The sequence below is a fragment of the Podarcis gaigeae genome, assembly GCF_964106915.1.
Source record: "Podarcis gaigeae genome assembly, chromosome: 6".
Taxonomy (NCBI): Eukaryota; Metazoa; Chordata; class Lepidosauria; order Squamata; family Lacertidae; genus Podarcis; species Podarcis gaigeae.
The window spans coordinates 89,288,518-89,303,338 of record NC_139682.1 but is presented as its reverse complement, the minus strand read 5'-3'; the positions used below and the strand labels follow the sequence as shown (position 1 = coordinate 89,303,338).

Genomic DNA, 14,821 nt, shown 5'->3' with positions numbered 1-14,821 from the left:
GTAAAACTACAGTACAATGCAGCAGAAACAGCGGTATAACAGAGCAAGAGCTAAAAATCAAAGTAAGCTAAAAACAAAAACAAAACACAATTCATAGCAGCAGGTGTTAAAACAAACACCCCAAATCTCACACCAAAAGCTTGGCAAAAAAAGGAGTGGTTTTAGCAGAAAACACACACACACACACACACACACACACACACACACACACAGTTACCAGACCCGATTCACCTGCTACATCTAACTTGCGCATGAGATTTTGGGACCAGATTTGTGCACACTTTGGAGAAACGAGAACCGCTGAGCCCCAGTTGGGGCTCAAAGAAATTATTACATAATTATGAGCACCAAAACGTCATTAAAAATAAAATGGTCATGTCATAATTGCAGAAGAGTAAAATTGATGACTTTTTTTTTTTTAAAAAAAAGATCCATTCACTGTCTCTATCTAATTGTCAAGAAATTCTTGGTGTGCTTTCTTCTCAGTTTCTGTAATTGGGCAGGTTACCTGTCTCCATCTAGTCCAGCCTTTCTGACGGTGGCCAGCCAAACGTGTCTGGGGAGCCTATAAGGTGGGACTGAGGGTGGCAGTCTCCCCCTGTTGCTTGTCTCTAGCATCTGGTGTACTGCCTCCGAACATGGAAGCTCCATTTTGATTGATGGGAGGAGCGTTCAGTGAAGCCACAGTCATGCGTGATGCAAAAAAAGGTTTAGCAGAGTGGGGGGACACATGTAGCCCCCTCATTTTTCGAAGGAGCCAGCTACCACTGACTCCCTTGCAGCTTTTACAAGATACCCCTTTCCCTCCCACAGTCAGACAATAGAAACTGTTGAGAGAGGTAAGGACTAATTCTATCATTATATCTGAAAGCTCGTGGACATGAGAGAAGCCCTAGCATCGCTAGCTGGGGTGGAGACATCTTTGTTTACATCCAAATGCCAGCTTTCTTGTTGGTCTCGTTGTCCTTGCCCTGGATAGGGATGAGTACAGCTCTTAAATATGAAAACACATGACTCAGAGTCCCCACCACCAGGGCAATAATTGCAGCTTTTGTTGTCTTCCTCTGCCCAAAACCTTGCACTGGCTGGGAACTTCCAAGCCGCTGGTCCCTCTGGTGGCAAAAATGGTTTTTACAAGTGCTCTTGCCTCACACTTCTTGTGGCTGCACCTAGTGATTGCTGTGCTAGCAGAATATTGTATCACTTAAAAATGGGGTTTGCTTGGTGGTTGAGCTGAAGGTATAGTTCTCCAAGTGTGAAGTTGCCAAAAGCTGCTTTCCTTCTCTCCTCTGTCTTTAATTTAATTTAATTTAACTTAATTTAATTTAATTTAATTTAATTTAATTTAATTTAAATTATTAAAATGTGTGTACTTCCCTCCATCTGAAGGTCATAGAGCAGTTCACAACGTAAATATACAAAATGAGAACACAAAATACATAACAAACACAAGAACAGAAATAAACTAATAACCCGGAAGACAAACTTTTACATTGTCGTTGGACCAACTGGAGAAGCAGGTGGGACTGTCCTTTGTTACTGCAAGATTTCTCTATGATGGGACAATAAGATACCTAATAATGAGCGTTCCAAATGGGAGGGGGCAAAATCAAGTTATTGCCACTTGTATTAAATATCAGGAAAGAGAACTGTTGCTGACAGAACAGGACTCCCCTGCGTATTTCTTCATGAAGAAGATTAATAAGAAACTCAGCCCTGTGAGTGAATTTAAGAGTCAATTTTTACTGAGGTTTCTGATGATCACAATGCATCGATGCTCCCAAGATGTAAAGTAGGAGTACAAATACAACTCTTTTTTTCCTAATGAAAATTCTCAGCATCTGAAATCTGCAAATGTACCTTTGCCTCTGCGCTCAAAATTCCAGTTTCTCTACACATTTATTAAAGTGTTGTACAAAATGGTAGCCATTTCTAACTGCTGGCTTAGAAATCTTTGTGAACTATATGGTTTAATGTGTTACTGAGTTTTCCCGAAATCCACAGAATCTTGAATATGTTTAGGTAAAGTATTCATCAAATAACTTTTAGAAACATTCTAGGGATGATGGTTACATTAATTATTATTATTGTTCTTCATTCTATGATTGACTTTGTCTTATAGAAGATATTGGGGAAAAGTACAGCACTTTTCTGTGTATAACACACCCCTATGTATAAGATGCCCCCAATTTTGGGGGACTGAAATTTCAGAAAATGGGGGGAGATGGCAAGTTGTTGAGCTTTTTTGGGGGAAGGTTTACCCTCAAATATTAGCACTTGCTAATCCAAATCAACAATTCCTATTCTTTGTTTCTTTCAGATTATTTCAAACAGGCCTCATTTGAAGCTCAAGCTTTTTTGGAAGCTGTCCAGTTTTTCCGTCAGGAGAAAGGCCACTACGGGTCATCGGAAATGATAACTGGCAACGAAATTCAGGTACTAGCCAAGATACTTGTGGTAACAATAAAGGAAGAACTGTACAGAAAGTTTGGATCAAGGAAAAAAACAACAAAAACCCAAATTGGGTCAAATGCCATTGCTGTTGAGCCATGCACCAAATATTGCTTTCCCCCATAATAATAATAATAATAATAATAATAATAATAATAATAATAAATAATTTATTTATACCCCGCCCATCTGGCTGAGTTTCCCCAGCCACTCTGGGCGGCTCCCAATCATGTGTTAAAAACAATACAGTGTTACATATTAAAAACTTTCCTGAACAGGGCTGCCTTAAGATGCCTTCTGAATGTCAGGTAGTTGTTTATCTCTTTGACACTTGATGGGAGGGCGTTCCACAGGGCGGGCGCCACTACCGAGAAGGCCCTCTGCCTGGTTCCCTGTAGCCTCACTTCTCGCAATGAGGGAACCGCCAGAAGGCCCTCAGCGCTGGACCTCAGTGTCCAGGCAGAATGATGGGGGTGGAGACGCTCCTTCAGGTATACAGGACTGAGGCTGTTTAGGGCTTTAAAGGTCAGCAGCAACATGGCATGCCTTTCCACCCCAGGACAACAAATAATAAAAGACAAAGTATGTCAGTTTGCATTTCTTAGTACAGGAAGTATTGATCTGATGTGTAGAGATCTTTCCTATTCTATTTAATTCAATAATCTTCTCTGTGTAAAAGAAACAAACAGAAAGTTCATGACGTTTGGGTTATTCCTTCAAGGTCATGCTGCCTATAATAATAAGGCCAGAAGGAGCTTGGTTCCACGTTTTCTTTCTATCTCTCTTCCTTCTGTATGTAGTATTAAGTTTTAGTCTTCTTAAAAGTTATTATAAGTTATTATAAGCTGCAACTGGATTTCTTGTGGACAGTGCCAATCCTGAATGTATTAGATTTGTGACCACGATGCTCATTTGCCTTCACTAGCAGTAACGCTCTGCTGGATGAAATATTAATTGCTTCTGGTCTATTTTTTGGGGAATCCTGCAACGTGTTGTAAGTTTTTACTCTGCTAACTATACATTGGACTTCTGCTCTGGATTAATATTGAGTAGAATTCCATTGCAAAGTTTGTGTCCTGTAAATGCAGAGTGCTGAACATAAGTCACTAAATCCATTTAGATCTGATATTATTATTAGTCATGAATAATTTCAGACCTGGTGTCGTCCTGATCTGTTGCATTACAGCAGGGATGTCTGTTTTGGTTGAGGCTCATTGTAGCCCTGTAGTTCGGAGGGCAACAGGTTCAAGAAGCCTGATTTCAGGGGAGCTGTTGACATTTTTTCTCCCCCTTGATTTTTTTCTTCTTCAGCTTTTCTAGCAAATGATACCTGCTACGGGAATAGTTTTACCACCAAGAATGGATCTGAGTTGTTGCATAGATTAACAAGTGGTCAACATGGTTATAGAGTTTTTAAAATGACTTAGGTGTATTTGAGGCGGGCATTTTTAGTTTTGTTCACAGATGCTTATTTACGGGTTTGTGAGAAAGGCAAAAGCAAAAAGATTTCAAAACCTCTAAGTACACACTTAAAAGCCTCAGATGCCCTGTGGGTGATGCCCACTTCAACTTCAGCCCCTGATTTACGTGAAATACAGGGACAATTAGGCTGACTGCATTACCCAAAGGCTTACAGAGATAAGATTGTATGGTAATGACTCTAAATACTTGAACAGCACTGATTGTTATCCTTTATGATACCTGTATCTTTATGATACCAGTATTAGAATATAGGGATGATTACCTGGAAGGGGCAGGGCAGGTTTTAACTAGAAATGATTGATTGATTGATTGATTGATTGATTTCTATGTCAGTTTTTATTCAAATAAATCCCAAAGCGGCTTACAAACAAAAGATAAAAATAACGTAATGGAACATCACGAATGCAGCATAAATCGTATAGAATACTTAATAAATCACCTGTAAAACAATCCCAAATCCCAAATAAAACAATTAACATCTATGTAACACTAATAACAAAACAACTAAAAAACAGGATAAATATCACAGTTACACCAAAAATCACAAAGTACGACAGCATTCATATCTATAAAACAGGGATGTCCAACTCCCAATCTACTGCATTCTACTCACAGAATAAAAAACTGCCCTTTTTTTGAGGAGGTTCAGGTCAAAGTGGGAGAGGGGAAAAGTTGCTCATGAGAAGATCGCTAAGGAAACAAACTGCTGCTGAGGGATAACTCCGTCTTCCGTTCTAGTGATCATGCGCGAATGGAGGACGGGGCGAGGGGCCAGGGCCGAGATGCTCTTATGCCACCGCAAAGGAATAAGAGCCCGTGATCAACCAGAACCACCAGGGGATCGACCAGTCGATCGCGATCGACCTGTTGGACATCCCTGCTATAAAACAACATTAACGAAATAGCAACAAAACAAACAATGCCCTGTTGAGTTTGTACATGTTCTCTCCCCTCCGCTATGACTCATAAACTTCCATTCTATTCAATGCATCAAAATCCACCTGTACTTAACACTTCCATTTCCATAACAGGAAAATGGAATACCAGAATAAGACTAGGCTGCAAGTTGGAGGTTAGGTGATACTCGGACGTGTGTTCAACTATGATTAAAAAAAAACCATATGTAATAATAATAATAATAATAATAATAATAATAATAATAATAATAATAATAATAATAATTTATTTATACTCCACCCATCTGGCTGGGTTTCCCCAGCCACTCTGAGTGGTTTCCAACAGAATATTAAAATACAATAATTAATCTATTAAATATTAAAAGCTTCCCTAAACAGGGCTGCCTTCAGATTTCTTCTAAAAGTCTGGTAGTTTTTCTCTTAGACATCTGGTGGGAGGGTGTTCCACAGGGCGGGTGCCACTACCGAGAAGGCCCTCTGCCTGGTTCCCTGTAACTTGGCTTCTCGCAGTGAGGGAACCTCCAGAAGGCCCTCAGCACTGGACCTCAGTGTCCGGGCAGAACGGTGGGGGTGGAGACGCTCCTTTAGGATTACTGTACTAAGGCGTGAGTATAGTCATATTTATTAAAAGTTTAGCTTCTCATAGAGTTTAAAAGCCACATTTCAGCCCCATATCCATACTTCTATGTTGTTGTTGTCGTTTAGTCGTGTCCGACTCTTTGTGATCCCATGGACCAGAGCACGCCTGACACTTCTGTCTTCTACTGCCTCCCGCAGTTTGGTCAAATTCATGCTGGTAGCTTCGAGAACACTGTCCCACCATCTCGTTCTCTGTTGTCCCCTTCTCCTTATGCCCTCCATCTTTCCCAACATCAGGGTCTGTTCCAGGGAGTCTTCTCATGAAGTGGCCAAAGTATTGGAGCCTCAGCTTCACGATTTGTCCTTCCAGTGAGCACTCAGGGCTGATTTCCTTCAGAATGGATAGGTTTGATCTTCTTGCAGTCCATGGGGCTCTCAAGAGTCTCTTCCAGCACCATAATTCAAAAGCATCAATTCTTTGGAGATCAGCCTTCTTTATGGTCCAGCTTTCACTTCCATACATGTCTACTGGGAAAACCATAGGTTTTACTATACGGACCTTTGTTGGCAAGGTGATGTCTCTACTTTTTAAGATGCTGTCTAGCTGCAGGTTAAATGATTCTACAAGGTGCTTCCACTCACCTCAAACGTGATAACATCTGGACATTTTGATGTACCCGAGGGGATTAAAGTATTATTTGAAACTTGCACAGCTCCACATTCACCTGGCAAGCTTATAGCATCTCATTAGCTGATTTGGCAAGCTGTGGGAATTACTCGCAGCCCATATCTCCCTTTAGCCCTATTTTAACAGAGCTTAGATAGATTACATTATTATCTCCTTAGTCATGAGTCACGCGGTTCGCTAGTGCCTGCTGTTTTTGTGCGAAGTGTATTAAAAACAGAGTATTAAAACCATCACCATCATCGTATTGTACATGCAGGAATTGGCAAGTTGATAGCTGATGGATAAAAGTAACAAAAAACTATTGTAATATAAGGATAATTATCGGAAATGAAATGTGAATTAGAAATAATTGGGAAAACTGTGCAGCGACTAGAGGAAATTATGGACGCATTGACAATGGAGTGAAGGGAACCATTTTTGGGAAAATTGTATTAGTTTTAATTTGTGGTTGATTAGTTAAAATTTGGAAAATCAATAAAAATGATTTGGCAAAATAATGGCAAAATAATAATAATAATATTTTTTATTTCTGGGCCACCCATCTGACTCTGAACAGCAGTGTAGTGTTAGGAATATAGGTTGTCAGAACTTTATTATCCCATTAATAATAATAATAATAATAATAATAATAATAATAATAATTTGTTATTTATACCCCGCCCATCTGGCTGGGCTTCCCCAGCCACTGGGTGGCTTCCAAAAAAATATTAAAATACTGTAATACATCAAACATTAAAAGCTTCCCTAATACTCCCCTCTTTCTACCCGTCTTGCAAGGAACAGGCCACATATTCCCAAGTAAGTTAAAAATGCTTTACTTACAGATTCATAGATCTGACACATGTGTTGTTCCATGCAACTGCAAGGGGAAGCACAGGCATAATACTCTTGGGCAGAAAATATAGAATATAGTTCCAAACATGTACTTTAAGCTTGGGAGCAAGCTTACACTCATCCTTTGTTACATGATGCGTGGGAGGGAAAGCTTCACTTCCTCTGGAGAGGGTGTGTGATCTCATTGAATCTATCTAGCAATGCAGTTCTGTGGTCCTTAACCTCTTCATGCACTAACTAGAGGTCATGCATAGTTATGCTTGACAGCAATCTCCCACATGAACCAGCTCCTTAGCCTCTGAGTTTCTGCCAAGATAGCTTCATTCACAGTGTTCAGGCACCGTATTTTTCGCTCCATAAGACGCACCTAGTTTTTAATAATAATAATAATAATAATAATAATAATAATAATAATAATAATAATAATAATTTATTATTTATACCCCGCCCATCTGGCTGGGCCTCCCCAGCCACTCTGGGCGGCTTCCATAAAAGCCAAAAATACAGTAAAATATCACACGTTAAAAACTTCCCTGAACAGGGCTGCCTTAAGCTGTCTTCTGAATGTCAGGTAGTTGTTTATCGCTTTGACATCTGCTGGAAGGGCGTTCCACAGGGTGGGCGCCACTACCGAGAAGGCCCTCTGCCTGGTTCCCTGTAGCTTTGCTTCTTGCAGTGAGGGAACCGCCAGAAGGCCCTTGGCGCTGGACCTCAGCGTCCGGGCAGAATGGTGGGGGTGGAGACGCTCCTTCAGGTATACTGGACCGAGGCCGTTTAGGGCTTTAGAGGAGGAAAGGGGGAAAGCCCTGTTTTTTGTGGGATCAGCTCCAAGTTGTGCAGCTTCTTTTGCAAAGGGGAAAAGCCCCGTTTTTTTGAGGACCAGCTCCAAGTTGTGCAGCTTCTTTTGCAAAGGGGAAAAGCCTCTTTTTTTAGGATCAGCTCAAAATTGTTGAGCTTACTTTGCAAAGGGAAAAATTCCTGTTTTTATGGGGTCCAACTCATAGTTCTGCAGCTTCTTTCCAGACAGATAATCTAATCAGCCAGTCACACACATTCGCTCCATAAGATGCACAGACATTTCCCCTTCCTTTTTAGGAGGAAAAAAGTGTGTCTTATGGAGCGAAAAATATAGTACATGCTTTTGAGGCTGAAAATATAATTGTTTCATTTTTCTCCCTTGTTAGATTCTCAGCAACCTTGTAATGGAGGAACTTTTACCTAGCCTTCAGACTATGGTGCTTCCTAAAATGAAAGGGAAGAGACATGATCGAAAGCGGGCATGGTTTGGTGTAAGTATTGTTTTCCCTATTTCCTGAGCAGTAGGAAGTTTCTGGGCAGCGTTTTACAGGTTGAATAGTTCAGAGACTTATAGTGCCTTTTGTAATAAAGTCTATAGGCTGAGCAGAGGGAAGCAAACAGTCATTTAGTATGAGACAATGCTAGTATTGAAATCAGTCCTTCAAAGCTACAGTGGTACCTCGCAAGACGAAATTAATTCGTTCTGCGAGTTTTTTCATCTTGTGAATTTTTTGTCTTGCGAAGCACGGATTCCCATAGGAATGCATTGAAAATCAAACTTGCAAGACGTTTTCGTCTTGCGAAGCAAGCCCATAGGGAAATTGGCCTTGCGAAGCAACTCAAAAAACGAAAAACTCTTTCGTCTTGCGAGTTTTTCGTCTTACGAGGCATTCGTCTTACGAGGTACCACTGTACAAGCATACCCAGAGCTGCTTCTTATATTATAATGCAAAGACTTCTTTCTCTTGCAGGAAATAGATTTAAAACTGTTTGTTTCAGCTCCACTCCAGGAAGCTGGGGTGCTTTTCAAAAGTTCCAGTGGCTTGCGGTAGCCACCGGCGATCAAAGGATATTAAACCAAGCTCTCTCAGCTTTCCAGCTATATACAAAATACTTCAGAGAAAGCGATCTTTTTAATCCAGAGAACACACTTACAATTGTGGTTAATTTGCAGAGTAGCTAGCTGGCCTGCGTTGCCATTGATGATCAAGCTCCTTTTGTGCTTTCCCTTGTCCTAGATACTAGAAGAAACCTACCATTTGGTCCAAAATCAGGTTTCCGAAGGCTTACGATCCCTGAAGGACGAATGCAAAGAAGTTGCCTCAGGCCTTGAAGGAACCATTCGGTCAAATATGGATGAAATTCTGACCTCCAAGAATCACTTAGCTGGGAAAATAAAAGGTTGGCGGTGTTAATTACTGGTTGCTGGGAATCACAAGTTGGGGAGAGGATTTGTCCTTTGCTTGTGGACTTCCCCTGGTGTGTCAGGACATTGATGAGAATGCAGCAGGGGGAAGGGGGCTGGAGTCTGACTTGGGACAGGGGGCCCGTGATCTGTGGGGGACTGTACCGGCAAGGAGGCAGGAGTCAGAGGCAGGGGAAGCATCAGAGCTGGAGAGTGGAGCATGGGATGGGGTGGAAGAAGAGGAGGAGGCAGCAGGTCAGGCAAGCGAAGGACCAGGTGCTTCCCCACACTGTCTCCCAGAAGCAGGAGGGGACTGAAGAGGGGTGAGCAGAGGAAGCTTCTACTCAGGCATAATCTCCGCCTGTATGTGCGCCTGTATGTGTGTTGGGGTGAGGTACATAAACTGGTGGAGAGCGAGCAATCCCCTGTCGCTGCAACTGCTCCGCAGAGCAAAGATCTGGGAATAAATGCCTAGCGGCTAGACTGGTGTGTTGGGGTATTCAGAACTTTAACATTAAAGAGTTACCGTATTTTTCGCTCTATAGGACGCACTTTCCCCCCTCCAAAAATCAAGGGGAAATGTGTGTGCATCCTATGGAGTGAATGCAGGCTCCTTGGCTTCAGCGATAGCAACGCGAAGCCTCCGAAGCGCAGAGGGAGCGCTCCCTCCGCGCTCCGGAGGCTTTGCGTTGCTTTCGCTGAAGCCTGGAGAGCGAGAGGGATCGGTGCGCACCGACCCCTCTCGCTCTTCAGGTTTCAGGGATGGCTACCTGAAGCCTCCGGAGCGCAGTGGGAACTCATGCTTCGCTCTGAAGGCTTCGGGTTCCTTTTACTGAAGCCAGGAGAGCAGGACTCTGCTGGCTTCAGCAGAAAGGGAGAGCTGCGCAGCGCCCCTTCAGCGAAGCGGGAAGAGAAATGGAAGGGGCTGCGTTTCTCCTGCCGCTTTGCTGAAGGGGCACTGAGCAGAGAGGGGGAGAATTTTTTTCCTTGTTCTCCCCCTCTAAAACAAGGTGCGTCCTTTGGTCGGGTGCGTCCTATAGAGTGAAAAATACGATAACTCTCTGCCGTGTGCATTCCTTTGGCTGGGGAGCCCCCCCCCCCCGTGACACATGAACATCTGGTTGGCCACTGGGAGAACAGAGTACTCGATGGGTGTGCAGGCATCCCAGGAGAGCACCGCAAACAGTGAGCGTCCCGGAGGGGTGGCATGCAATGTCACATGACACCCAGGGCAGACCGCACCCACAGCACTCGCTTCCTCCGCCATTGTGGGTGGGGCCTTTGGCCTGCCCTAGAAAGCCTGTTCTAATCTTAAATAGACAGGACTTTGTTTAAAAATCAGTATTTTTCTACTTCTCCTTTGACCACTAGAGGAAAAATTAGCATGTGAAACTTTTTCTTGGCTTGGAGAAACTGTGATAAGGAGAAATTTACCTGCTAAATTGTTACGTGTGAAGGTCGCAGGAGCATAACTAGTAAAACTAGTTTGCAAACCTAAGATTTATGCTCTGGGCAAAAGCTTCGACATCTTGGCCTTGCTATTTCCAAATTTCCAATCCATGAACTGGTTAAGAATTGCTGCATCATCATACTTTGGAGACACGGGAGTTGACAGCACGGTTCCGAGGCTTATCCTCAGAAAACTGCTTGACGTAGGGTATGTTCACGTGTAAAAATCTATTTCCTTTGCCTTCTGGAAAGTATGTTACTCTATTGCAAGCTGGCAGGAAAGTGACACAATAAGCCTACAAGACAGGGCACATATTATTTTGGGGGGGGTTTCCATTCAGGTGACCAGATCAATAAAGGACAATGAATCTAACTCCAAGAAAACATGTCTTTTACTTTCTGCTTATAATGTTTTCTTCCCCTTAAACTTTAGTTAGATAGTTATGAAACCCTCATTGTGCTGGTTTCTTCCTTGTATTATGGAAAGATAAAGTAGGACCACCTTTGTGCCTTTTAGTGAAAGGGCATCCTTCTCCAGTTTCGTCCGGCATGTTGAATACACTACACATTTCATTTCCATCGTATAATGTGTGTGAGGGCACAAACGTCACTTAGAATTCCCAGTTGGTGATGGGTGTTGCCTATGTTACTGTTGATAGTAAAAATATATTAATGACCTCATCCTTCAGTTCTTTCCGTAACCAGTAGCCATTTCCTTGTTGGGAGATTTCAGCTGAATTGAACTGGAGTACAGTTTACATGGTGTGGTCTAGAAGTATCCTTTGTTTTCACAGCAACAAGTCACCAAGGCTTAATAGGAACAGAACAGCCTCTGTATCTTGGACATCTTGATTTGCCTTGATTCCCTGTACTTAATAATAAACTAATCCATAGTTTTAATGCTTGCAACTTATTTTAAATTGGGCTGGCCAGTCAGAGATAAAAGCTACATTCTTGTTCATCAAAGGGAGTTGAGCAAGCCTAAATATGCCCAAGGGTTACCATAATTAGAAGAAGAAGAAGAAGAGTTTGGATTTGATATCCCGCTTTTCACTCCCTTTAAGGAGTCTCAAAGCGGCTAACAATCTCCTTTCCCTTTCCCCCCCACAACAAACACTCTGTGAGGTGAGTGGGGCTGAGAGACTTCAGAGAAGTGTGACTAGCCCAAGGTCACCCAGCAGCTGCATGTGGAGGAGCGGAGATGCGAACCCGGTTCACCAGATTACGAGTCTACCGCTCTTAACCACTAAACCACACTGGCTTTTCTAAGTGTTAAAGCTCTGTGGAACTGATACAGTGATAGCACACTGAGCTAAGAAATCAAGTGCTCCAGACTTTCACATCCGGTAAAAGAAACATTCAGAAATTTTGATTACAGTATGAAGTTTACAAGTCGCATCTCACCTACATTGCTGTTTTGCAGGTAGTCAATCAATTAGCTTGTTTTGCAAAACTACATGTATAATTCTCCTGTTCTCTTTACATCATGACTAAGAAACTGAATCAAGAGTGTCAGTCTAGGAAAGATCTGGTAGTTATCAGACTCTTTCCTCCCCTAGTCATGTTGAACAAGGATATTGTAAAATGCTTGTGCAAATGATGTGCAATATGCTTGTTTGTGTGAGAGTGTGCTTGATGCATCCTTTTCTCAGAATGCATAGAGAGGCACTCTTCCAAGTCCAATGGAACAAGAGCTGCCCTTCTTGCCAGTGACTCCAGTGTCTGGATTGAGAGTCAAGAGTTACAACTGTACTTCATAGTGCAGTCCTATTACTTTGATCCATAGAACTCAATAGGAGACACTGCTAACTAAGCCAGACACAATCTGCATATTCTCACAATGTGCAGGATAAAGAAAAAGGTCTGTGTATCGATTAATCTGTCACTGATAAATGACTATATACAGTCGTACCTTGGTTTTGGAACAGCTTAGTTCCCGAACGTTTTGGCACCTGAACGCCGCAAACCTGGAAGTGACTGTTCCGGTTTGCAAACTATTTTTGGAAGCCGAACATCTGATGGGGCTTCCGATTGGCTGCAGGAGCTTCCTGCAGCCAATCAAAAGCCACACTTTGGTTTCTGAATGTTTTGGAAGTCAAATGGACTTCTGGAATGGATTCCGTTTGACTTCCAAGGTACGACCGTGTGTGTGTGTGTGTGTGTGTATTAAATTTCTGTTTTACAATTTAAAATACTAATTTTACAACCTAAAGATAGTAATAACTTCCCTCCTTCTCTTTCCATGCTTCATTTTACATATCATAAATCCTTCCATATTTTCAGAAACTATACTATTCAGTATTCCATTATTCCATCCATCATAACTTATTTACCCTGTTGAATTTATCTTAATGGTGCCAGCGTTTTCAGCTGTACACAGTTATTTTCCATATATTCAATAAATGTTTTCCAATCTTCTTTAAACCTATGTTCTTCTTGTTCTCTTATTCTATATGTTAAGTCTGCGAGTTGTGCATATTCTACCAACTTAAGTTGCCACTCTTCTTTAGTCCTTTGGATTTTGATAGTCTTTCTTGTCCTTGGAGCCTCTAACTCTGGCCTGCCTTAAACTTTCAGAGAGTATATCTGAGCCCATGCAGACATGTTGCGGCGAGAGCATCCAGCCTTTTCTGGCTTCCATCCTGGAGGAGCTCATGGGTCCAGTGAGCTCTGGCTTCAGCGAAGTCCGTCTTCTCTTTGAAAAAGAGGTCAACGAGATCAGCCAAAATTTCCAAGAGACAAATGACATTGCAAAGCTGAAAGAGGTATGATAGCCACGTGATGTGACCTTTGGTTCAGTCCCCACCTGTTCACCCAAAAAGTAACAGTAACCTGTCTCACAAGATTCTTTTCAGGAGGAATAGGATAAGGGAATATTGCTGCCTGCCGAGAAGCTTAATGAACAAGGTTACAAATGCTAAGCTACATTCCATAAGCCGTAATTGTCATCTGTTTGTCTGCAGCCATTATCTTCCTACTCAAAGGATCAGAAAGAGCCAATGAACATAATTGTAAAGGCTGCGGCAGTATTTAGTGATTACTGCAATTGGAATTACAATTCTAAGATCATCTCAAGGTCATACTGTATATGGCATTTGTCCTTGCCAATTTACATTTACAGAAAGCAAGTAGCTAGTTGGGAGCAATAATATTAACAACAACAACAACAACAACAACAACATATTAATACCCTGCCCATCTAGCTGGGTTTCCCCAGCCACTCTGGGCAGCTCCCAACAGAATATTAAAATGCAGTAAAACACCAGACATTAAAAACTTCCCTAAACAGGGCTGCCTTCAGATGTCTTCTAAAAGTCAGAGAGTTGTTTATTTCTTTGACAACTGATGGGAGGGCATTCCACAGGGCGGGAGCCACCACCGAGAAGGCCCTCTGCCTGGTTACCTGTAACCTCAACTCGCAGTGAGGGAACCGCCAGAAGGCCCTCAGCGCTGGACCTCAGTGTCCGAGCTGAATGATGGGGGTGGAGACGCTCTTTCGGGTATACTGGGCCGGATTAAGATAGTGGCATCTGGGTAGAGGATCTTTCACCCTTTGCCACTGTTTTTGTCTTGGTCAGACTTGCTGTCACCATATGCCTGCTGTTCACATTGGGAGGAAAGTTCCCGTGGTGGCAAATTTGAAGTTTAGTTTGACGCTATGAGCCTCTTATCACTCAATTACTTAGCTCATTTGCACTATCCTTATGACATCAATACAACTAACCCAATGACAACTAGGTCAATAATGGATCAGTCGCATTATTGGTTGACCTATTCTATGGGGCCTACATTCTAAGAAGCCCAACACTGCCTTCTGTTGGCTGTTAGGTAATAATAAGAATAATAATAAGAATAAGAATAAGAATAAGAATTTATTATTTATACCCCACCCATCTGGCTGGTTTTCCCCCAGCCACTCTGGGCAGCTTCAAAACGAATATTAAAATACTGTAATACATCAAACATTAAAAGCTTCCCTAAACAGGGCTGCCTTCAGATGTCTTCTAAAAGTCTGGTAGTTGTTGTTCTCTTTGACATCTTGTGGGAGGGCGTTCCACAGGGCAGGTGCCACTACCGAGAAGGCCCTCTGCCTGGTTCCCTGTAACATGGCTTCTCACAGTGAGGGAACCGCCAGAAGGCCCTCGGTGCTGGACCTCAGTGTCCGGGTAGAACGATGGGGGTGGAGACGCTCCTTCAGGTATACTGGACCGAGGCCAT

General features: G+C 42.4%; 1 protein-coding gene across 1 annotated transcript in view; it reads left to right on the top strand.

Moving 5' to 3' along the window:
• Window positions 1–14,821, top strand: part of NIBAN1 (niban apoptosis regulator 1) — a 101,461-nt gene that overhangs the window by 71,751 nt on the left and 14,889 nt on the right. Inside the window, exons 6-9 of the mRNA XM_083743806.1 lie at window positions 2,321–2,436; window positions 8,136–8,240; window positions 8,988–9,150; window positions 13,181–13,368. Coding sequence (XP_083599932.1) covers window positions 2,321–2,436; window positions 8,136–8,240; window positions 8,988–9,150; window positions 13,181–13,368 — 572 coding nt within the window. The remainder of the gene's footprint in view (window positions 1–2,320; window positions 2,437–8,135; window positions 8,241–8,987; window positions 9,151–13,180; window positions 13,369–14,821) is intronic.